Source organism: Gopherus evgoodei, chromosome 20 (assembly GCF_007399415.2).
Source record: "Gopherus evgoodei ecotype Sinaloan lineage chromosome 20, rGopEvg1_v1.p, whole genome shotgun sequence".
NCBI lineage: Eukaryota > Metazoa > Chordata > Testudines > Testudinidae > Gopherus > Gopherus evgoodei.
The window spans coordinates 18,442,318-18,468,078 of NC_044341.1; the positions used below are offsets into that span (position 1 = coordinate 18,442,318).

The window sequence follows — 25,761 nt, forward strand, 5'->3', positions numbered from 1 at the left end:
AAGGGATGCACCATGTTCTTACCTCTGTATAAACCTGTATACCCCATTGTAAGCTTCTGGGATGTGGTGCTAGTGCTAGAGCTTGCTTTCTGCATTTATACTTGATCTGAATCACCTTAATTCAGAGCTGTAAGGAAGGCGTTGGAAACACAGCCCCCCTGGCAGGGCCGTCCTTACCTGTATGTGGCTGCATGGGGCACCAAATTTCCTGGTGCCCTGCACAGCTGCATACTGCTCCAGCCCCAGCCCCAGCCCCAGCCCCAGCCCCGCTCCTGAGGACTGCAGCATGGCAGGGCCTGCACTCACCAGTGGCAGAAAGTGCAGGTACTCAGCTCCAGCCAGGCCCCCAGAATAGCTAGAAACGGCCCTGACCCCTGGAGCCTCACCTGTGTGCACTCACACACTGAGGAGGCCCATAGGCAGTCATCTACCAGTTGGCAGGCAGTGCTTGAGTGATCTTTCACCCTCACTGCATGGATAACAAACACTCTTCTGCAGCTGCTGCATGCTGTTTTGGGTGTGGTGTAATATTGTAGGTCATCTGGGCAAGCCAAAGCTTTCAACCCTGTGTGCCTAAAGTTAGACTTAATAGAAGCAGCTTCATTAAGGAAGGTGCTGAGCAGCTCTCTCCTGTCAGTGGGATTTGTGGGCAAATGGCCCTGCTGAAAATTAGGCTACTTTGTTTAGGTGTCTCACTATGTATTTAGAAACCTAACTTTAGGCATCCAGGTTTGGCAATGTAAGCCTCAGAATATCTCCTCCTGTGCAAGAATCAGTACAGTTGCCAGCATACAGTGATCTGGGTTAGTTACAGTTTGTTTAGCATATTTTGTATAGTGCGGTGCTGGCTACAGCTGGGACCCACACAGATTGCTCACATATTTACATAATTGGAGAGGTTGCCCTGGCTCTCTGAGGACACAACTCAAACACCAAGGCACAATGTCCTATGGAGAAACACTTTGAGGGCTGGAATTAAACACACTCTACAGCTCCAGCTGAACTCATTTCTCCTTTTGAGAACGCTGTAAAAAGCTGCAGTTGTGAACCCCCTCCCCCGTTACTTTCAGTGATTTGCTGATTTGTCTCAGCCATTTTTAGACAACCAGGGGCTACATCTTTGCTCACAGCTGGAGACAACTGCTGCTAACATTCCACCTGTCCTTCAGATCACAGGGTACCCTGTGCTCATGAGCAAGCCTGTTGCCGTCTTCCTTTGGCATGCCCAGTGTGATGCTTGTGATGACCCTGCTGCGCCCTTTGTCTTTGGCTTTCATTTATAAGGTGGCAAAAAAAACCAAACAAAAAACAATAAAAAGTGTCATAATACAACCCCAGCAGTTTTATTTAAAGTTTAGAAAAATATCTTGAAGCCTCGGGATCATTATTCTCTATGCAACAAAATGCATCTGTCACAAAGTGCATCAAGGGAGAGGGAAGAGAAATAATTGCATGGCTTGTTTGATTTTAATGGTACAAAAATTGAGGTTCTTCAATGGCAGCATCATGCAGTGCAGGAGAGAACTTCCCCTCCTTTCACAACCCCCTGAAATCTGAACACAATGCAGGCATGACAAGCTTGGTGGAAGCAGGGCTGGAAGACACCAGCTGACTGCTTTGAGAAACGGGTAGAAATAAGATTCTAAAGAGATCTGAAACCTAACCCCTCCATCTGACTGAAAGCAAGGTCCTTTTGCTATTCATCCAGCCAAAGGGAGGATTACACTCTGTAATATGACTTTAACAATGGCTTTGTGGAGCTCCACATTTATTCTTGTCTACTCTCCAGCAGGTCTGCTCAGTTTGTCAGCCAAAGATTTTTTTTTAAATCTATAAAAGCATACTGGGATCTGGAGCTAGGTGATAGGGCAGAGGGTCTCAGAGCCCAGGCTCCAGCCCAAGCCCAATTTTTTAGCTCAACAGTCCAAACTATGCACATGAGTTGGCTGAGACCCAGCACTGTGGGTTTTTTATTGCACTAGCTTGATTTTCATACATCTACATTGCATCACTAGAGTCCATACCCCCAAAACTGCTAGTTATACCTGTACATCACTTGTCCTCAAAATTACACCCTTGGCCACAGCTCTGCTGCGACAAGAACCTGAAGAGAATATTGCATTCAGTGGGCTTGCACAGGTGTAATGGAGCAGAATCTGAAGACATTAGAGGGCAAAGCCAGTTCTGTTGATGTGTGAACAATAATCCAGATCCAGCTTCCAAAGCTGGACAGCTTCTGCAGTACCAAAAGAGCAGTAAAACCTTACTCTCATTTACATATAAAAAGACTACATAGAAAACATTAAGATTGCAAACTGAAGCAACTGAAATGTAAAAGTGCCAGATTTAAGGTTGTTAATTATAATCCAGCTCCAATCATGCTGCTCCCCCCCTACCTTTTTTTTTTTAATCACAGGACCCCAGCCTCATTTAGTGCACTGGACAGATGTTGCTCAGATACTCAATCAGGGTTATGTACTGAAGGAAGCTATAGTCTGTAAGCCCCCTGCCTTGTTTGTTGCAGAAGCTGGAAGGTGGGTAGTAGCAAATAAGGCAGGGGACTCATAGTTAAAGCAGTTGAATGCTAACCTGGAGAATGACTCCATTCCCACCTCCACCAGATTCCTTATGCTGGGCAAGTCACTTAAACCAAACTTCTCCTAGAGGGTCACTGTGTGTTCCTCATGTTCTGGGTGCCCAACATGAGATACATGGGACCTGCCAAGCACTCACTTTTGCTACTGAAGTCAGTGAGAACTGGGAATATATAAAGTGCTAAAAAACACTAAGCACTCAGAAATAAAATCAGGCTCTGCGCAGCCAAAGTTGGGCACTTAATAATCTTGGCCTTAAACTCAGCCACAGTTCCCCATCTAAGTTCTTTAACACTCAGTAATCAGTGCCACACTGGTGCTACAGTAATGAATGCCATAAAAAATGCCCATAGGAAAATTTCTTTTTCTGTGCAGGGTTTGGATGGTGTACAGTAAGTAAGCATGAGGTCCCACACTGAATGAGGATAAAAAAAATACTGACTAGGTACCCATACAGTGGGCATCATTCACTGAATGAGGAAGGGAACTTGTGGAAAAAAATATAAAATGGTCATATAAGTAGTTATGATGATGCACAAGGGGGCTGAAGCAAAGTTTATGTAGGCAACCTTAATTCTGGCATTACCTAAATATCAGTGCTTTATTTTTGCAACCTTATTTTTATTTTAAAGTAGGAAATTATTATTTTTAAAAGAGGAAAAAAGTTCAACATGATGAACTGTGTAGTGAGCTCCACATGGGTCATCAGCAGAATTAGGACTTCTGAAGTTATCTTTGTTTTTAATAAAGACAAAAATCCTGGAGTGTTACATTTAGTTTCTGACCTTTCTATGGTATTCACATTTTTTGTGAAAGTTTAACCCTTTAAAAAAAGTTTACTCCAAAGGCTTTATGCATTTGCCATCACAGGAGGAGAAAGTACAGGGTCTGTTTATTCAGTTCAGGGAATATACCAGGGGTAAGTTCCATCAAGGTGGAAGCTTTTCTGCCTTTGAGAATGCCCGCCACAAGCACATCCATCCCAAACTAAAAAGCTTTATTGGAATATCAAAAGTTTCATTAACAGGATCATCCTGTAATACAAATATAGATGTAAGTAGTACAGAAAGTAGACAACTATTCTTAAGCACTGTACCTTGGCAGGCTCTCTAAGAATATCCCACCTTTAATTCATAAAGAGGCTGAAGGCTGGCCAAGCTGAAAAGCCATTTCAGAACAATCTGCCAGTAACGAGGCTAGGCAGACCCACTCCCCCCACCCCCTTACCAGTGGTGCTATATGAGATGGATACTAGATGAACAAAGGCTCTGAAGTTTCCAGTTCTTCACACGGAGGTCATTTCTCCCCTGAAAACCTGGTTAAGCTTTAGTGTCACTGTCTCATTATATTATTTGAGTCTGCTTAGGGGAATACTTTGCTGCTCTTGCTTTGCTGCTCTTTACTTTGCTGCTCTTTACTTTGAGAATTCTGGATGCTCACAGAGTAACTGCGGCTTTCAAGGGATGTAAGTAGCAGAGATCACCTTCTGCAGAGAAAAGCTTGGTAGATATGTACACATAGTACTGTAAGCGCAACATAGAATGATGCTTGCATGGAACCAAACCCAGCAAGTTAGGGCAACTTTCAGAAGCACCTTTATTCAGCATCTGTAGATTTATAGTGATCGTCATCCACAGTGGAATAGATGTGTCCCTCACTGCTAAGAAATTCAACCGCTTGCCTGAGGAAGGAAAAACAACCATTTCATTATTGACTGCTTCTTTCTGGGGAGCATGTCCTCAGATCATTGCCACTGCTCTCCTCCAGCATCCCATGCAAATGCTTCAGCAGCCCTTTCTCCACAGGAAGCCAAATTGCTCCATGCGTCAAAGGGAAACAAAGTTATTTAGGATGAGCACACACCTTCCCAAGGGAAAGCCTATGTGGCCCACCCAATAGCTTCCAGCCCCTGCCAACTATGGGAGAAAAACACCACCACTTAACATTGTTCAGCTAGAGGAAATAGCTATGGCTGCCTGTTGCAAAATGAGATGGGACACAGAAAATGGCAAGATCTAAAATGACATGCTGAGCCTCAACACCTTCCCAATACTCAGGGAGGCTGGGTTGGGGTGGGGTGGGGGGGCAGAACGGTAAGAAGCCAGTCCACCCCGGTGAATTCTGCCTGATATCCAGAGTATGCAAAATTGGCTTCAAATTCAGATATGTAACAGAAACAGACACATTGCCCATACTACTTTCAGTCACAAGAAACTTACACAAATATAAAAACAGTATTATTACAAGCTGATACAGCTCATCGGTGTCCCACTCAACTCCAACTACTCAGCTCATCTTTCTGAAGTTTTAAGAAATGTTTAGATCTGGGTTGACATCAAGCATGAGAAACTGGTCAGCGTGAAGGGAAAGTGTGGGAAGATAATGGCTCTTGCTCTATGTAAATGTGGAGGGAGGGAAGGGCAGGGGGTGCAATATTGTGTGGCAGAGGAGCCAGGGAGTTCACAGTAAGTACACATTTCAGGATATCAAACTGTTTAAAGACGGTGCTGTTCTGTCTTGGATAAACTCATCCCTTTCTGAGAATATTCCTAGATAAACTGACTTTTTAGCAAGATCTCTGGAATTCACCTTTAAGCCTGTTAAGTCCTCAGATGAAGTCATTCTGTGACAGCTACCTGCTAACAGGCACCTCTGTTTTAGAGAAGTCTTTTCAAATTAACCTCTATTGTAAATAACGGATGTGAGTGAGTATCCCACCAATACTTTGGTGATAGAATTAATCTGTGTAGCAATGCACTATATGCTAAGGAAAATGCAGATTCTTGACCTGAAAGAATTTATGGGATATTTGCCCCAACATTTACTACTGTTCCATCCATTAAGATACATGAGGCAATATCTGGAGTCCCAGCACTCCTGCACCCTACAGCAAGACAATGCATTTCTTTATCTCACTCTCTTTTTGTCAGGTACAACTAAGTAGGTTCAGGGAGGACAGCTTTGGTTTCCAGAACATCCTTTGTCTCTATATACTTACTTGATTGTTGTCATATTGATGTTATGTAGTTGGGATTTCAGCTCCTTCAGGCTCAAGCCTTCTGGATCAGGGCAGCTTTTAATCAAATTTAACACCTGACAAAGAAAGAAGTTACAGACACGGTTAGCAGTACACTCAGGAGCACATCAGACTCCTCCATTTCCTGTTCCCACAGACTTAGGTAAAAAACTCCAGATAGCATTGCCTCCACTCCATGGATATTGCTATTACTGAGCACAAATGTATTCGTTCCATTTGCAGAATGCTTGCAACTTTTCCTGTTACTGGAGGATGACATATTCCTTCCACAGGGAGAGCTGAATTCCATTTCTAGTTACAGTCCATGAGTCTGCCACAAGTTTAGCACTACTTACTATCTTCAGGTTATGGCTGAACTCCCACCAATCAATGGAAGGGTTACAAAAAAGATGGATAGAATATGACCTTTATGTAATAACTAAACTTTGATTTGTCCTGTATCACATTGCATTCGACATCACTCAGTGTCCACGCATCCTGATCGCTGTATTACTGTAAAGACAAGTTACTGTTCACACATACCTGACTCTGATGTGCTGTAAGTCCATTCACTGGCACATTACTGCCACATCCATAGCTTGCCATATCACTCATCCCAAAGGAGCCCAGAGACTGAGGCATTTTTGATGTTGTCTAAAATTACAGAATAAAACAGCTGTGGTCACAAGCTACTTCAAGGACACAGTAATAATACAGAGAACATATAAGAACGTAAGAACGGCCATACTGAGTCAGACCAAAGGTCCGTCCAGCCCAGTATCCTGTCTACCAACAGTGGCCAATGCAAGGTGCCCCAAAGGGAGTGAATCTAACAGGTAATGATCGAGTGATCTCTCTCCTGCCATCCATCTCCACCCTCTGACAAACAGAGGCTAGGGACACCATTCCTTACTCATCCTGGATAATAGCCATTAATGCACTTAACCTCCATGAATTTATCTAGTTCTCTTTTAAATCCTGTTATAATCCTAGCCTTCACAACCTCCTCAGCCAAGGAGTTCCACAGGTTGACTGTGCACTGTGTGAAGAACATCCTTCTATTTGTTTTAAACTTGCTGCCCATTAATTTCATTTGGTGACCCCTAGTTCTTACATTATGGGAACAAGTAAATAACTTTTCCTTATTCACTTTCTCCACATCACTCACGATTTTATAGACCTCTATCAGATTCCCCCCTTAGTCTCCTCTTTTCCAAGCTGAAAAATCCTTGCCTCTTTAATCTCTCCTCATATGGGGTCTGTTCCAAACCCCTAATCATTTTAGTTGCCCTTTTCTGAACTTTTTCTAATGCCAGTATATCTTTTTTTAACTGAGGAGACCACATCTGTAGGTAGTATTCCAGATGTGGGCGTACCATGAATTTATATAAGGGCAATAAGACATTCTCTGTTTTATTATCTATCCCTTTTTCAATTATTCCTAACATCCTGTCTGCTTTTTTGACTGCTGCTGCACACTGTGTGAACGTCTTCAGAGAACTAGCCACGATGACTCCAAGAGCTTTCCTGATTAGCTGTATCTAAATTAGCCCACATCATATTGTATGTATAGTTGGAGTTATTTTTTTCCAATATGCATTACTTTACATTTATCCACATTAAATTTCATATGCCATTTTGTTGCCCCATCACTTAGTTTTGTGAGATCTTTCTGAAGTTCTTCACAGTCTGCTTTGGTCTTAACTATCTTGAGTAGTTTAGTATCATCTGCAAACTTTGCCACCTCACTGTTTACCCCTTTCTCCAGATCATTTATGAATAAGTTGAATAGGATTAGTCCTAGGACTGACCCTTGGGGAACATCACTAGTTACCCCTCTCCATTCTGAAAATTTACCATTTATTCCTATCCTTTGTTCCCTGTCTTTTAACCAGCTCTCCGTCCATGAAAGGCTCTTCCCTCTTATCCCATGACAACTTAATTTACATAAGAGCCTTAGGTGAGGGACCTTGTCAAAGGCTTTCTGGAAATCTAAGTACACTATGTCCACTGGATCCCCCTTGTTGACCCCTTCAAAGAACTGTAATAGATTAGTAAGACACTATTTCCCTTTACAGAAACCATGTTGACTTTTGCCCAATAAGTTATGTTCTTCTATGTGTCTGACCGTTTTATTTACAATTGTTTCAACTAATTTGCCCAGTACTGACGTTAGACTTATCAGTCTGTAATTGCCAGGATCACCTCTAGAGCCCTTTTAAAATATTAATGTTACATTAGCTATCTTCCAGTCATTGGGTACAGAAGCCGATTTAAAGGACAAACCATAGTTAATAGTTCCGCAATTTCACATTTGAGTACTTTCAGCACTCTTGGGGGAATGTCATCTGGTACCAGTGACTTATTACTGTTAAGTTTATCAATTAATTCCAAAACTTCCTCTAGTGACACTTCAATCTGTGACCATTCCTCAGATTTGTCACTTACAAAGGATGACTCAGGTTTGGGAATCTCCCTAACATCCTCAGCCATGAAGACTGAAGCAAAGAATTTGTTTAGTTTCTCCGCAATGACTTTATTGTCTTTAAGTGCTCCTATTGTATCTCAATTGTCATGGGGCCCCATTGGTTGTTTAGGAGGCTTCCTGCTTCTGATGTACTTAAAAAACATTTTGTTATTACCTTCTGAGTTTTTGGCTAGCTGTTCTTCAGACTCCTTTTGGGCTTTTTTAATTACATTTTTACACTTATTTGGCAGTGTTTATGCTCCTTTCTATTTACCTCACTAGGATCTGAGTTCGACTTTTTAAAAGATGCCTTTTTACCTCCCACTGCTTCTTTTACATGGTTAAGCCACAGTGGTTCTTTTTTAGTTCTTTTACTGTGTTTTTTAATTTGGGGTATACATTTAACTTAGGCCTCTATGGTGTCTTTGAAAAGTGTCCATGCAGCTTGCGGGGATTTCACTCTAGTCACTGTACCTTTTTATTTCTGTTCAACTAACCCCCTCATTTTTGCATAGTTCCCCTTTCTGAAGTTAAATGCTACAGTGTTGGGCTGTTCTTCCCACCACAAGAATGTTAAATATTATATTATGGTCACTATTTCCAAGCGGTCCTGTTATCGTTACCTCTTGGACTAGATCCTGCACTCCACTCAGGAGTGAATTGAGAATTGCCTCTCCCCTTGTGGGTTCCTGTACTAGCTGCTCCAAGAAGCAGTCATTTAAAGTATCGAGAAATTTTATCTCTGTATTTCATCCTGAGGTGACATGTACCCAGTTCATATGGGAATAACTGAAATCCCCCACTATTATCAAGTTCTTTATTTTGACAGCCTCTCTAATCTCCCTTAGCATTTCATCATCATGATCACTGTCCTGGTCAGGTGGTCGATAATAGATCCCTACTGTTATATTCTTATTAAAACACTGAATTACTATCCATCGAGATTCTATGGAACATGTGGATTCATTTAAGATTTTTACTTCTTTTGATTCTACATTTTCTTTCACATATAGTGCCACCCCCCAGCACAACCTGTTCTGTCCTTCCGATATATTTTGTACCCCGTAATGATTGTGTCCCACTGATTGTCCCCAATCCACCAGGTTTCTGTGATGCCTATCATATCAATATCCTCCTTTAACATGAGGCACTCTAGTTCACCCATCTTATTATTTAGACTTCTAGCATTTGTGTACAAGCACTTTAAAAACTTGTCATTGTTTATTTGTCTGCCCTTTTCTGATGTGTCAGATTCTTTTTTATGTGAATGTTTCTCGTCTGATCTGGCCCATACTTGACCCTCTTCCATCCTCTCCTCCTGACTAGAACCTAGAGAACCTCCATCAATAGACTCTCCTCTAAGAGAAGTCTCTGTCCGATCCAAATAGAGTGATCCCAAATAGAGACTACTGGAAGTTGGCTGTACCACGTGCAACATCTCTCTGGGGAAGCCAGGGTGACTGCATCATGATCACAGCAACCTCCTACTTCCTGAAATTATCTATGCTGCCACATTAAACCCCACTTCCTCCAAGAACCTCTCATGGAGACAGTCTGGAACATTGTTCTGTATAAGGGCTGGAGCAGAAAAGAGATACAAGGACATACCATGATGCTTTTTCTGAGGACCATATGTGCGTTGACGATTTCCAATAAGTGTGTGGTGAACTCATTCATATCTTCCAGGGGCATGATCTTAAATGCTACCAGGCTCTTCTTATTCTTTTGGAGAGGGAAAAAAAAGCAATTGGAAAGATTACAACACTAGGAACATATTTAATATGTCTGTAAAAACACATTGCAACCATAGCCCTAAAGAGCAGAGGGACAGTGATGGGAACAGTGTTTCTTTCTATAAAATCAGTGACAAAGTTATTGAAGTTAGCTCTAATCTGAAACTTCTCCAGGAACAGATTCACATTATGTGAATGTGTCAGACCTTCATGACAGTAATTTCTCTCAAAGATATACCACCACACCAACCCAATAGCACAGACAAGACGGCAGTGGCTGTCCACAGCAGAGAATCCTGGAAAGTCCTGCATATCAGTGCCCCTTTAAAAGCAGTGTTAATATTATAGAGAGAATTAGAACTCATCCTCTTTTTAAAGTTGTATTAATGGAGGAGCAAAATAGTGCCTTTTCTTTTAGGACTAGATGATAAAGACAGAGTCAGAAGTTTGAGGGGGAAAAAATGCACAGCTTACTTTCAAGCAAACTAGTATCTGTACTGTGCTTTACACATACAGTGCCATATAAGTGCTTATTATGTTACTGAAATAATGACTGTTCAGCTCCTTTCTTCAGCTGCAGTCTTGCTGAGGCAGGGACCATGCATCTGTGTGGTGCCTAGCATAATAGGTTGCCCAGTAACCTGACTGGAGCCTCCGGGCATTACTACCATACAAACAAAAGCATCATATGAGTGACATTATGAGAGGTCAAAGTGATGCTGAGAGATTAGATATTGGAGCAATTACTTAGTCAGTAGAAAACAACTTGCTGAGCCATGCAGCATGACTTTGAAGGTTCTCTTCTCTCTCTTGCATTTGGGAAGGGGACAGTTTGAGAGGATAGATTTTCCCCTGATGTTTACTACTGCAGATACAGTGGCAGGGGTCGGTGTATCTAGTTACCTACCTGTGATAAAAATGAATGGTGTTCATGTCATGTTGGATGGTGATATGTTTGTTGATATGAATTGTTATCAGGGCACCTGGAATGGGCATCTATTAATGTAACATTTGTAAGAAGGCAGAATAGTTAGTAACCAAGTTGGAAACAGATTCCTGAAGGCAGGCATTGGCAGTGCTGGTAAGTGACAAGGTTGTCTAAAATTAAATGTTGCCTCTGAACTGTGTTTCACCAGGGACCTGATCAAGCCCCACTGAAGCCAATGGAGCTGCTATAGACATGGGTGGAACACAATCAGGTTCCCAACAGAATCCCTAGGCAGGCTTTATTAGAAACAGCAGACAGGGCACACCAGGCCTTCAGCAGTCACTTCAGCCTCGCTATTTAGAAGTAGTCATACAAGTAAAGAACAGCATTCTACCTGGAACGATCGAAGATGACCAGCCACTTTCACGTAAGTTCCTGGGGGCACCACAACATTTTCACTCCCAGCCTCCTTACAAAGAGAAGGGGGGAAAAAAAAGATTTGCTTGGTCCTTCTAGTTCCTTTCTCAGTTATTAGTAAAATCAAGTTACAAAAAGAGAGACACCCATCTTTTTCTAAAAAGCCACACATTCCTGTTTGGAAGTTTTCTTACCTACTATTGTTCCAAGTAACCCTAACGATCACTGCAGCTTTAACAGTAGGAGAAAACATACTTCTCAATTTGTTTACATTGTGCATCTCACAGAACTTTGTTTAATCAGTTACACTATGTCCATACAGTCAGTTTGCCCCACTTCACAGGTCCTTCGTACAGCAAGAGAAAAAATGTTTTGTACAAGAAGATGAATTGTACAGCCATATACATTGACTGGGGGGTCTTGGGGCAGACATAAAACCGCCTTTTATTCTGCTGATTGCACTTCAAGTTTACAGCGTCTAACTGTCTCAAACTTGCTCACCTTAGCTAGGTACTGCCTGTAGTTATATGTTGTAACTTCTCTTTTAAATATCAGTCAATGACAGCCTGCATTACTCTACCGGTATGCGAGAGTCTAAGGAAACCACAGACATATCTAGTTTAAGATAAAGTGGTTTCAGGATAGAGAGAGATTCCATATCTTCAAATGATAAGCTTAGTGAAGTGGCTCTCAACCTTTGCAGACTATTGTACTCCTTTCAGGAGTCTGATTTGTCTTGCGGACCCCAAGTTTCACCTCACTTAAAAACTACTTGCTTACAAAATCAGACATAAAAATATAGAAGTGTCACAGCACACTATTACTGAAAAATTGCTTCCTTTATCATCATTTTTACCATGTAATTATAAATCAATTGAAATATAAATATTGTACTTACATTTCAGTCCTCTCACGAAAAGCCAAAGACCCAACACCCTCTCAGTTATACCCAATCAGGCAAAGTGGGAATTCAAATTTGTATCTCCCACATCCTGAATGAGTGACCTAGCTACTGGGTATTCTGGGATAGGTGGACACACACCCCCAAGCCTGGAACATTCAGTGTACAGCATACAGAGTAGTATAAACAAAAATCATTATCTGTATTAAATTTTAGTTTGTACTGACTTTGCTAGTGTTTTTTATGTAGCCTGTTGTAAAACTAGGCAAATATCTAGATGAGCTGATGTACTGCCCAGTACCACTACGAATACCCCTGGCTGAGAACAAAGTGGCTTAGTGTATGTGAGCAGAAGACAAGTAGCTCATCAGTGTACATGTTTTAGGCTTGCTTAAGCACAGCCATGCATGACACCAGCAGGCAATCAAACTAAGTCCCCAGAGGCACCTTTACAAAGGGGAAGAGGAAGACGTGCTCATGGTGTTCAACACTGACTTCTTCAGTTTGGTTAAGGAACAACATTCTTTAAGAATCTTGCCCCATCATCAACATCCTGAAGGACATATACTACAATGTTTGGAGTCCAAGAGAATAATTCCCCAGGAACACGAAGTATTTCTGTGTGAAGGATGCTCTTCTAGGTTTACATAGGTCAGATAAAGTACTGATAACAAGTCTCTTTTGATACAGTCAAATTATCCACTGGGGGGCCTAGTCTGTTCTCAGAACACAAACAGCTCCCATGCAATAAGTACATGCAGAGAAGGAAAGCAGACTCTATAACAGAATAGGTAAAAGAGAATTTTCCAGTGCTTAATAGACCTATTCAAAGGAAGTATTACTAAGAAGTACCTCAACATATCTGGAATCAGATCAGGCATTTGGTGTTAGATTCACAAAGGAATTGCCCAGGCATTGCAAGGATGGACTCCTAGATCTCTGCTACTTAGTGGAATTCTCAGCCCTGAGTTAGACACCCAGGCTTCTCACATCTTGTATGGAGAGTTACACAATTAAGAAAGGGATTCTCAGAAGCCAACAAGCTGAGCAGGGAGATGTCTAAGCCAGCCAAGAGTGAAATACAAAGGAAAGAGGCAGGGCTTATGGCCCAGAGAGAAGCACCTGTCTCCACTCAGGATTCTCAACCATGAGCTCTCTCCTGGAGTTAGGCCCGCAAGCCAGGTCAGCCCTTTCACGAAAAGCCAGAGGGACAACAACCTCCCTGTTATAACCAATAGTGGGAGAGTCAGGGTCAATTCCCTGCTTCACATCAAGCAAAATGGGGATTCAAACTTGTATCTCCCAGATCCTGACTTAACTGGGACAGATGGACACACACACCCAAGCCTGGAACATTCTTCACTTGCTTCTGTCCCCATCCCACCCCCAGTCTTTTGTGAGTGTTAAGACATACTCTGAGCACACTAGCCAGACTGGGCTCCTCTGGCAAGATGGGAGAAAACCTAATTTGAGAATCGCTCTGGCGTTCTGGCTTGAACAAGGGGCTCCGAGCTGCTCATTAGTGTCAGGACTGGGTGGCTTTGCACATGCTCATCAGCGGAAACATAAGCACCTACGGGGTTAGGCAGCAGCTGGAAAATAGTTTTGAGAATGTTGGTGGCACTTAAATGGTGGACGTGAGCTCCTAGCATCTATGGGAACCTGGGCCTTAGGTGTCTTTTCAGTTTAAAAAAAAGCAGTCAGTGAGATATTTAATTGAGTTTAAAACTTGTGACATCAGTCTCTAGTCCTGCTGATTAGCTATACTATGGTCTCAGTTTACATTTACAAGGTAAATACTATTTCCTCCATCGTTCCTGGACAGAAAGTATCAGAATTCATACTTATCTCAACCCTAAACCCCAGTTGGTACTTACATCAGTATCAACCCACTGTCTGACATCCATCGGGGCTGCAGTCATATCATCTATTTTATAGAGGATGTTGGTTGGTGCCTTCTCTGCCTGTCTGATTATCCCCATGATAACAACCTGCATTGGAAAAAAAATGAGATCAGTTTACTTGGGAAAAAACTTAGGACCAAAGTAGTTTAAAATTTAACACTTACACACAACCACTTTCCCTCCCACCTATGTGCACAACAAATACCTACTCAGCAGCCCTTTTCACTTACCTGAGAGATCTCTACTTCTCGGATCTTGAATGTCTCATCAATCTGCTCAGCAGCATATAACTGAGACACTGTACATGGCACAATATTCTGAGAACGGGATCGCTGCAAAGGAGAATTTAAAGAAGACTGAAAATTTCACCTTTTGATCTTTGAAAAAAAAAAACAAAAAACAAAAAACCAGAACTAGAAATTTTATTTTTCCACAAATACACTTGTTAAAGTCTTAAGTTAGGTACTAAAAGCACTTTTACCTGAAGACTAAGGCTGTATCTCCATAACCTTTATATGTTTCTTATGAAGTCAGCACAAACAAGTAACACTATTCTAGTTAATTCTCAGCAAAGCACTATAGATCATAAGAATAAAAGACTAGCCACACTGGGTCAGACCAAAGGTTCAGCTAGAATCATAGGGTTGGAAGGGACCACAAAGGTCATCTTGTGAGTCTAACTCCCTGCTAAGATGCAGGATTTGTTGTGTCTAAACCATCCAAGACAGATGGCTCCAGCCTCCTTTTGAAAACCTTCAGTGAAGGAGCTTCCACAACCTCTCTAGGCAGTCTGTTCCATTGTCCTACTGTTCTTACAGTTAAGAAGTTTTTCCTGAGATTTCATCTAAAACTGCTCCACTGCAGTTTAAACCCATTGCCTCTTGCCCTGCCTGCTGTGGCAAGAGAAATCAGCTGTTCAACTTTTTATGGCAGTCTTTCAAGTACTTGAAGACTGCTATCATGTTTCCCCTCAATTTCCTCTTTTCCTAAATAAACATACCGGGTTCCTTCAGCCTTTGCTTATATGGCTTATATAACACCTCTCTGATCATCTTTGCTGCTCACCTCTGGATCCTTTCCAGTTTCTCTACATCCTTTCTATACATTGGTGACCAAAACAGGACACTGTACTCCAGCTGAGGCCTAACTGAGGCCTAGCCCTGAGTAGAGCAGTACCATCACCTCCTGTAATTTGCATGCTATGCCTTGGTTAAAGCAGCCTAAAATTGTATTTGCTTTTTTTGCAACAGCATAGCATTGCTAATTCATATTGAGACTGAGATGTTCAAAGTGATTTACAAACATGGAGGCCATGTCAGCATTATGATTTTTAACTGAGTCTGCAACCAGTTAGTGCCACAGGCAGCTCGAACCATGGTTTGAGTTCACTTGTTAGGATACAGATATTCAGGCCTGTCTGCAAAGGCCTATACTTTAAGAATTTAGGTGTATTCTTATCACTAAGCTAGTATAGAGGTCTAAAAGAAAGAATCAAAATCACTGTGTCTGTGTAAGGGCCTTCTCTTACTGTGACATTCTGAGCCCTGTTTTCAGGCTAAGGCCTTCGGCTAAGCAGCAGAGGCAGTCATAAACTGGGAAGCGTATGGTCACATTCTCACATTCCAAACCAGTTACACTGAAATAAGGTGCTATTGGGCTGTTAGGAATACAATCCTGTCCTGATATTCCTATCCCTAAAGAGGGAAGAGCCCCTAAAAGATGTAAAAGGAAACTTAGTTTGATAGCTGGGATGTGAAATCCTCATTTCTGTATTGTTCTATCACTGTAGTCTCCCTATCCCTATTGTTTGTATAATCTCTGGTTCTGTGATTGTTTCTGTCTGAATAATTAATTTTCTTGGGTGTAAACCAATTAAGTTGGTGGGCTACAATCGGTTAAATCATCATGTTAGGATTGGTTAGTTAAATTTCAGTAAAATGATTGCTTAAGGTATAGCTAAGCAGAACTCAAATTTTACTGTATAGCCTGCAGTCAATCAGGAAGTAAGGGGGGGAATTGGAATCATGTTTTGCTAAGGAGAGGGGGAATGGGAACAGGGACACAGGCAAGACGCTGTGGTGTCAGAGCTGGGAAGGGGGACACTGAGAAAGGAAACTGGACTCATGCTTGCTGGAAGTTCACCCTAATAAACATCCAGTTGTTTGCACCTTCAGACTTCGGGTATTGTTGCTCTCTGCTCATGCAAGAAGGAAGTGAGAGGGTGAAGGAATAAGCCCCCTAACATCACTCACAATTGATACTCTTAGGAATCACAACAGTTAACTATGTGCTGCCCCTCCTGGTCCTGGCTGGCACACGGTTGTCTTCCTCAACCAAGGGATAACATTGGGTTTGTTTGTTACTGCCTAACTAAGTTTGTGTAACAGAGTTGGCCTGTCTTCCTCCTTCCTTACAACTCTCCCTATGCACTCTTGGTATTGGTCCAGGTGCATGTCCTTCATGCTTCATTATCCTCTGCTGAGAACATATGGGATAGCTCTCCTGGTTTTCCCTGATACAAACACAGTAGGCAACATGATAGGTGTTGAGACAAAGGAGTATTTTATACATTCTTTTGTTGTGGAGATGAAAACGCAGAGTGGACACAGCTCAGCCATGTCTGATGTAACCAAGTCAGTAGTCATAAAATGATGGTTGCAGCTATAGCACAGCGGCAAAGTTTAATTAAGCCACAACATCCTGTTAATAAGGTAAATATCTATTCTGAGTGGGGAAACCAAAGTAGAGTATATATAACTTGCCCAAACTCACAAAACAAATCAGTGGTAGCTCCTAGGCTGTTGTACTCCTCCCATCACTGCTTCCCAATTAAATGATATATTGGGAAGTTTGTTCCTAAAACTGCACAATTTGTTCTGTGCTAGGAGAGGTGTATATAATCCTTCTCATTCTCATGACAAGAATGTAGAGACCAAAACCCCCAAGGGGAGCTCCTGAGTATGACCAAGCACATGTGGGCTAAGCCCAACTCTCCCAAACCCGTATCTGGACTAGGAAGCACTACATACCTGTTTCTTTTCTCCTTGGGTGGCTGCAGGAGATCCAAACCCACCTGGGGACTGTGTGTATCCTCCACTAATTGCAGCCCCTCCATAGCCACTCTCAAAGCCACCTGGGGGAGAGGGGAAAATTAAGGTTAATAATACAGTGCTGCCAACCCCAAATGTTCAAAAGTCACAAGTTACACCCAAAAAAGGCATGCAATTGGCTTCAAATAAGACAGAACATAGTAAAAAAAAATTGGGGGGGCGTTATTTACATTATAATTTTTGAGCTTTTGGGGTCATAATTTTAAGTGTTTTGCAGCAGATTTTCATATGTTCACATAACTTGAGCAACTGGAGCTTTAAAAAAGCTCCAAATGTTATTAGACTTGTGATAAACAGTGAGCGCTGGCACCATTGACAATAAGCCTGCTCCACAGCCAGAAATAACATGAGACTCCGCACTGGAGCTGAGAGGATTCCATCAGGAAAGACAGGAGGAGAATACCCCCAACCCTTGCTCCCCAGCCTCCTGAATACTCCCCCCCCCAACCCTTGCTCCCCAGCCTCCTGTATTTTTAACCTGCACCCAAGTCCAAACCCCATCACAGCTCAGGGAAGGCGCCAGAACGCTGAGGTCAAGGGGATTCCACGCAGCAGGCCATGGAGAAGGGCAGCATCACGGGGGTCAGCAGCCTGGGCTCAGTCATATACAGCCACCTCACAAGGGAGAGACACATGCCCGCCCGCCAGCCCCACAACTAGGAGAGCGGAACCCACTGCCTGCCCCACCACATCACTCCCTCCTGCAGCCCACCACCCACCCTCATCACCCTATTCCCTCCCCTCCTGCCAGCTCCTCACATACTTCATTGCTCCAACTCTTCCTCCACTACACCATCTCACCACCCTGCCAAGCCCTCCCCCACTTCACCCCAGCCCTTCCCCCACTACACCACCTCGCCGCCCTGCCAAGCCCCCCCCACTTCACCCCAACCCTTCCCCCACTACACCACTCGCCGCCTGCCAAGCCCTCCCTACATCGCCCCAGCCCTTCCCCCCACTACACCATCTCACTGCCCTGCCAAGCCCCCCCCACATCGCCCCAGCCCTTCCCCCACTACACCACCTCGCCGCCCTGCCAGCCCCTCCCCCACCTCACCCCAGCCCTTCCCCCACTACACCACCTCGCCGCCCTGCCAGCCCCTCCCCACATCACCCCAGCCCTTCCCCCCACTACACCACCTCGCCGCCCTGCCAAGCCCTCCCCCACATCACCCCAGCCCTTCCCCCCACTACACCATCTCACTGCCCTGCCAAGCCCTCCCCCACATCGCCCCAGCCTTCCCCCACTACACCACCTCGGTGCCCTGCCAGCCCCTTCCCCACATCGCCCCAGCCCTTCCCTCACTACACCACCTCGCCGCCCTGCCACCCCTCCCCCACATCACCCCAGCCCTTCCCCCACTACACCACCTCGCCGCCCTGCCAGCCCCTCCCCCACATCACCCCAGCCCTTCCCCCACTACACCACCTCGCCGCCCTGCCAACCCCCCCCCACATCACCCCAGCCCTTCCCCCACTACACCACCTCGCCGCCCTGCCAGCCCCTCCCCCACATCACCCCAGCCCCTCCCTCACTACACCACCTCGCCGCCCTGCCAAGCCCTCCCCTACATCACCCCAGCCCTTCCCCCCACTACACCACCTCGCCGCCCTGCCAAGCCCTCCCCTACATCACCCCAGCCCTTCCCCCCACTACACCATCTCGCCGCCCTGCCAGCCCCCCCCACATCGCCCCAGCCCTTCCCCCACTACACCACCTCGCCACCCTGCCAGCCCCTCCCCCACATCACCCCAGCCCTTCCCTCACTACACCACCTCGCCGCCCTGCCAAGCCCTCCCCCACTTCACCCCAGCCCTTCCCTCACTACACACCTCACCGCCCTGCCAGCCCCTCCCCCACATCGCCCCAGCCCTTCCCCCACTACACCACCTCGCCGCCCTGCCAGCCCCTCCCCCACATCACCCCAGCCCTTCCCCCACTACACCACCTCGCCACCCTGCCAAGCCCTCCCCCACTTCCCCAGCCCTTCCCTCACTACACCACCTCGCCGCCCTGCCAAGCCCTCCCCCACTTCACCCCAGCCCTTCCCTCACTACACCACCTCGCCGCCCTGCCAGCCCCTCCCCCACATCGCCCCAGCCCTTCCCCACTACACCACCTCGCCGCCCTGCCAGCCCCCCCCCACATCACCCCAGCCCTTCCCCCACTACACCACCTCGCCGCCCTGCCAACCCCTCCCCCACATCACCCCAGCCCTTCCCCCACTACACCACCTCGCCGCCCTGCCAAGCCCTCCCCCACTTCACCCCAGCCCTTCCCCCACTACACCACCTCGCCGCCCTGCCAACCCCTCCCCCACATCGCCCCAGCCCTTCTCCCACTACACCATCTCGCCGCCCTGCCAGCCCCTCCCCCACATCGCCCCAGCCCTTCCCCCACTACACCACCTCGCCGCCCTGCCAGCCCCTCCCACATCACCCCCGCCAGACCCTTCGCCCATCGCACCCTCACCGTGACCGCTCCACATTACAGCTGCTGCGGACACCCCGCCAGACGCGCTCGGCTCCAGCTACTAACAGCTCCTCTGCGCGCCACAAGCAACCATCCAGTCAGCGAGCCCGACACTCAGGGCTCGCGCAGCCCTTCAGCCAATCGGCTCCCAGCTTAGCGAGGGGCGGTGCAGGCACCGCCCTCTCCTTCCGGTGGCTTCAGACTCGTCGAACGGAAGGGCAACCGCCACCATCTTTGCTGTTGGCACTGCCCTGTCTGGCCAGTCTGACAAGCTAGTCCCCGCGCCGTGGGCACGTGCCACGGACCCGGTCGCCCCGGCGGCTTAGCTGTCGCGTGGCCTGATATCGTTAGGCTCCAGGACTAACGGCCTGTAGAGCCCTGTCCACACACATGGCTCAGGCTCGGCAGCGGGTGCTAAACCGGGCCTGGCGACGAGTCGCCCTGCCCACACTTTGCCCTGTGGACTAGAGTGGAGCCTGGCTGCTGCCCTGCATACAGTGATTTCCCTACACACCCCTTAATTTCCTCCACCCCCACCCCAGTTCTGTGAACTAGTTACATGCCAAACCTGGTGGCTGAACTCTGCAACTTTGTCCTGACCCACAACTATTTCACAATCTATACCTGCAAGTCAGTGGCACTGCTCTGGGTGCCCGCACAGTATGCCAACATAAAAATATGGCTGACTTAGAACAACGCTTCCCTAGCTCTCATCCTCTAATGCCCCATATCTACTTGCACTATATTGATGACATCATCATCTGGACCCATGGAAAAGAAGCCCTTGATGAATTCCACCCTGATTTCAACAATTTCCATCCCACTATCAACCTCAGCCTAGACCAATCCACACAAGCAGTCCATTTCCTTGACACTACTGTGCTAATAAGCGATGGTCACATAAACACCACTCTATACCGGAAACCTACTGACCGCTATACTTACCTACATGCCTCCAGCTTCCATCCAGGACACACCACACAATCCATTGTCTACAGCCAAGCTCTAAGATACAACCACATTTGCTCCAATCCCTCAGACAAAGACAAACACCTACAAGATCTCTATCAAGCATTCTTAAAATTACAATACCCACCTGCTAAAGTGAAAAAACAGACTGACAGAGTCAGAAGAGTACCCACAAGTCACGTACTACAAGACAGGCCCAACATAGAAAATAACAGAATGCCACTAGCCGTTACCTTCATCGGCCAACTAACACCTCTCCAGCACATCATTGAAGATCTACAACCTATACTGAAAGATTATCCCTCACTCTCCCAGATCTTGGGAGACAGGCCTTTCCTTGCTTACAGACAACCCCCCAACCTGAAGCAAATACTCACCAGCAACCACACACCACAGAACAAAAACACGAACCCAGGAACCTATCCTTGCAACAAAGCCCATTGCCAATGCTGTCCACATATCTATTCAACAGACACCATCACAGGACCTAATCACATCAGCCACGCCATCAGGGGCTCATTCACCTGTACATCTACCAATGTGATATATGCCATCATGTTCCAGCAATGCCCCTCTGCCATGTACATTGGCCAAACCGGACAGTCTCTATGCAAAAGAATAAATGGACACAAATCTGATTTCAGGAATCATAACATTCAAAAACCAGTACGAGAACATTTCAATCTCTCTGGCCATTCAGTAACAAATTTAAAGATGGCAATTTTGCAACAGAAAAGCTTCAAAAACAGACTCCAACTAGAAACTGCTGAACTTGAATTAACATGCAAACTAGATACAATCAATTTAGGCTTAAATAGAGACTGGGAATGTCTGAGCCATTACACACATTTAATCTATTTCCCCATGTTAAGTATCCTCACACCTTCTCGTCAAACTGTCTTAAATGGGCTATCTTGATTATCACTACAAAAGTTTTTTTTTCTCCTGCTGACAATAGCGCATCTTAATTAATTAACCTCTTAGAGTTGGTTGGGCAACTCCCACTTTTTCATGTTCTCTGTATGTATATATATCTCCTCACTATAAGTTCCATTGTATGCATCTGATGAAGTGGGCCACGAAAGCTTATGCTCAAATACATTTGTTAGTCTTTAAGGTGCCACAAGTACTCCTGTTCTTTTTGCGGATACAAACTAACATGTCTGCTACTCTGAAACATACCAATTTAGTGAATGTTTGGAAATTTGAATTGAAATCGAAACATTAATACACACTTTAAAAGCTTATACAGTATATGATAAAATATGTGTATCTGAAAGTATAATAGATTTGAAAAGTATGAATGTAGACTAGCTTCCTTATACAGCTGTTGTTTTTTATGACAATGTCAGTGCATTCATTTCGGTGATGTTGGCCAACCCAATAATTTCAAATGATGATTTGTAAGCAAAGTCTAAATGAGCTCTCCCTGACAGCTAGTGATGAGCTGGGGGCTGGGGGAAAAGGCCTCAGGACCAGATTGTATTTACATTCACACCTAATCTACCTAGGTAGCCAGCAAACAGAACTGTGTTGCCCAAGTGATAGATTTTGGCTGGGGTTGGGTTACAAATCACTTGAATGAGGGGTGGGGGGGAATGAAATATAGTTCTTATTGTATGAGTAAAGGGCAGTAGAACTGTACTTAGCCTGTGCTGATTGAGGGATCAAAAGAGAGGGTGGGGACCTGTCCCTCTCCACTGTTTAAAGACAGAGCTGATTAGGTTCCATAGAGAGTCTTTTGTTCTGTTAAGTGACCACTGCTGCTGAAATCACTGATAATCAGGTCTAAGTGCTTAGTCCTGTTGTGGGGACAGTGTTCCTGTGGAAGAGACAGCCCAGACTGCACTAGCAGCAAAGTTCCCCCACTGACAACTCAGTGGAAATCACTGAGGGCTGGAACCTCGAGAGACCAACTCGCAGACGTCACAGGGGCAGGTGGCAGCAGAAGGTGACTGTACAGGGCCATTGGCAACAGAGTGGCGGAGTGAATGGCAGCACAACGAACAGCCATGGCCAGAGTGAACAATGAGCAGCTGGAGGAACGAGCAAGGTGCCTTCTTGCCCCCCACCCGGGAGGTGTACTCACATGAAAGCACCTCTGAACTCTGAGTCTCCACTGACCAAGGACAACACTGGTGAGTGTGGTGCGGTGGAGGGAAAAGTGAGGGGCACATTAAATAAACATTTGTTTGTTGGACTATATTTTAGTGACTTTGCTCCAGAATGCTAGACTTGTGACTGGGAATGGAAATATATATTTCCATATGTGTGTGTTTCCTAGTAGGTTGTTATCTCACATTGTTGCTATCTTGAGAAGTCATTATGTTGGGGAGTTTCTGTAGTAAATATTTTTATTATTATAATTATTTTTTACATAAGAATGGTCATACTGGGTCAGACCAATGATCCATGTAGCCCAGTATCCTGTCTTCTGACAGTGGTCAAGCCCAGGTGCTTCAGAGGGAATGAACAGACCAGGGAATCATCAAGTGATCCATCTCCTGTTGCCCATTCCCAGCTTCTGGCAAACAGGCTAAGGCTACTCATCCCTCCCCATCCTGGCTAATAGCTACTGATGGACCTATTCTCCAGGAATTTATCTAGTTCTTTTTTTAATCCTGTTATAGTTTTGGTCTTCACAGCATCCCCTGGCAAAGAGTTCCACAGGTTGACTTTATGTTGTGTGAAGAAGTACTTCTGTTTGTTTTTTTTAAAAACCTGCTGCCTATTAATTTCATTGGGTGACTGCTAGTTCTTGTGTTATGTGACGGATTAAATAACATTTCCTTATTCACTTTCTTCACACCAGTCAAGATTTTATAAACCTCTATCATATCCCCCCTTAGTCGTCTCTTTTCTAAGCTGAAAATTCCCAGTCATTTTAATTTCTCCTCCTATTTCATACCCCTAATCATTTTAGTTGCCCATCTCTGTACCTTTTCCAATTCCAATACATCTTTTTTGGAATGGAGTGACCAGATCTGCACACAGTATTCAAGGTGTACACATACCATGGATTTATATAGAGGCAATACGATATTTTCTGTCTTATTATCTATCCCTTTCTTAAAAAAGCAAAGGTTTCAGAGTAGCAGCCATATTAGTCTGTATCTGCAAAAAGAACAGGAGTACTTGTAGCACCTTAGAGACTAAAAAATTTATTTGAGCATAAGCTTTCGTGGGCTACATCCGATGAAGTGGGCTGGAGCCCACAAAAGCTTATGCTCAAATAAATTTGTTATTTTCTATGGTGCCACAAGTACTCCTGTTCTTTTTTAAAAAAGCAAACAGAATGTAGGGAATGCCGCTGCACATTGAGTTGATGTTTTCAGAGAACTATCCACAATGACTCCAGGATCTCTTTTTCTCGAGTGTTAGCAGATAATTCAGACTCCTTCATTTTGTATGTATAGTTGAGATTGTTTTCCAGCGTGCGTTACTTTGCATTTATCAACTTTGAATTTCATCTGCCATTTTTGTTGCCCAGTCACCCAGTTTTGTGAGATCCCTCTGTAACTCTTCGCAGTCTGCCTGGGACTTAACTATCTTGAATAGTTTTGTATCATCTGAAAATTTTGCCACCTCACTGTTTACCCATTTTTCCAGATCATTTATGAGTATGTTGAACAGTAATGGTCCCAGTTCCAACCCCTCAGGGATACCACTGTTTATCTCTCTCCATTCTGAAAACTGATAATTTATTCCTACCCTTTGTTTCCCATCTTTTAACCAGTTACTGATCCATGAGAGGACTTCCCTCTTATCCTATGATGGCATACTTTTCAAAAGTCAATTTAAATTAAATACAATTTTTTAAAGAATTATTTTTTTAGAAGTCTAGACCGGTTATGTTTTGTTAAATTTGCATTATCCTAAAAAAATTTACTTTATTCATCTCTCTTTTATATATCTCATTGGTCCTGATGCCCCCCCTGTAAATTCTAACCCACCCACCCACCCCCGTAATTTCAATTCCTGGGGAAACCACTGCCTGCATACCTAGCGTGGGTTACCTCACCCTGCTTCCCCAGGAGCCAGCACCCACCTGCTACTTCCTGGGGACTTTCCTCTGGGAGCCCCCATCCACCCGCTGCATCTCGGGGGCTCCTCTCTGAACACCCCCATACCCTGGGAGCCAGCATCCACCCGCTGCATCCTGAGGGCTCCTCTCTAAGCACTCCCCAGCCTCTGGGAGCCAGCACCCACCTGCTGTGTCCTTGGGGCTCCCCTGAGAGCACTGCCCTGCCTAACTGCTGAAAGTTTGGTACTGCAGCTCAGCAATATGGGGGCAGAGTCACTCCATCTGCTCCCTGGGGCATCCGTACATGCCATCTCATTGTGAATTTGGAGGGCCTCAGGCCAAACAATTCCTTCTAGGATCCAGCACCAGAAGCCGTTTGAATCAGGGTACAGAGGAAGGACATTTTAAGGTCAGGCTTGACCAGGCTGGGATGATTTATTTGTGGATTTGTCCTGCTTTGAGCAGGGGGTTGGACTAGATGACCTCCTGAAGTCTCTATTCTGTGACTCTATGACATCCCCCAGACTCTATCATCAGGGGCGGCTCCAGGCCCTAGCATGCCAAGCGCGTGCTTGGGGCAGCAAGCCACGGGGGGTGCTCTGCCAGCGCCGTGAGGGCAGCAGGTAGGCTGCCTTCAGTGGCATGCCTGTGGAGGGTCCGCTGGTCCCGCAGCTTCAGCGGACCCTCTGCAGGCAAGTCGCCAAAGGCAGCCTGTCTGCCGTGCTTGGGGCGGCAAAATGCCTAGAGCCGCCCCTGTCTACTATGGTGCTATCATAAACCTTGTCCCAGTTTTGGACGCTAAGGTCCAAAATATGGGGGTTAGCATGAAAACCTCCAAGCTTAGTCACCAGCTTGGACCTGGTACCTGCTGCCACCACCCAAAAAATTAGAGTGTTTTGGGGCACTCTGGTCCCACTGAAAAACCTTCCCTGGGGACCCCAAGACCCAAAATCCCTTGAGTCTCACAACAAAGGGAAATTAATCCTTTTTCCCTCCCCCCCCTCCAGGTGCTCCTGGAGAGATACACAGACACAAGCTCTGTGAATCCAAACAGAGTGATTCCCCCTCTCCGTTCCCGGTCCTGGAACAAAAAGGACTTTCCTGTTCCCCCAGAGGGAATGCAAAATCAGGCTAGCCAATTCAACACACACCGATCTCCCCTGATTTCTTCCTCCCACCAATCCCTGGTGAGTACAGACTCAATTTCCCTGAAGTAAAGAAAAAC

At 45.1% G+C, this 25,761-nt stretch overlaps 1 protein-coding gene across 2 annotated transcripts; it reads right to left on the reverse strand.

Moving 5' to 3' along the window:
- Positions 1-1,327: 1,327 nt before the first annotated feature.
- On the reverse strand, positions 1,328-19,659 carry RPA2 (replication protein A2). Of its 2 annotated transcripts, none has more exons than XM_030538715.1 (9): positions 19,538-19,659; positions 16,990-17,093; positions 14,191-14,292; positions 13,934-14,047; positions 11,133-11,207; positions 9,686-9,799; positions 6,154-6,264; positions 5,593-5,687; positions 1,328-4,275 (listed from the first exon to the last, which is right to left on the reverse strand). In XM_030538715.1, the coding sequence occupies exons 1-9, from the start codon at positions 19,557-19,559 to the stop codon at positions 4,191-4,193; spliced, it is 822 nt and encodes a 273-aa protein (XP_030394575.1). In that variant the 5' UTR covers positions 19,560-19,659; the 3' UTR covers positions 1,328-4,190. The 2 variants fall into 2 exon arrangements, with proteins under 2 accessions (XP_030394575.1, XP_030394576.1); XM_030538716.1 differs by having other exon boundaries at positions 19,544-19,658.
- Between the last annotated feature and the right edge of the window lie 6,102 nt (positions 19,660-25,761).

Coding starts and splice junctions, on each gene's coding strand:
- RPA2 (XM_030538715.1), bottom strand. CDS start 19,559: ATGTGGAGCGGTCACGGTGAGG. Junction 14,293..16,989: donor CCCAAGGAGAAAAGAAACAG/GTATGTAGTGCT, acceptor TCTCCTTTGCAG/CGATCCCGTTCTCAGAATAT. Junction 4,276..5,592: donor ATCAATATGACAACAATCAA/GTAAGTATATAG, acceptor TTCCTTCCTCAG/GCAAGCGGTTGAATTTCTTA.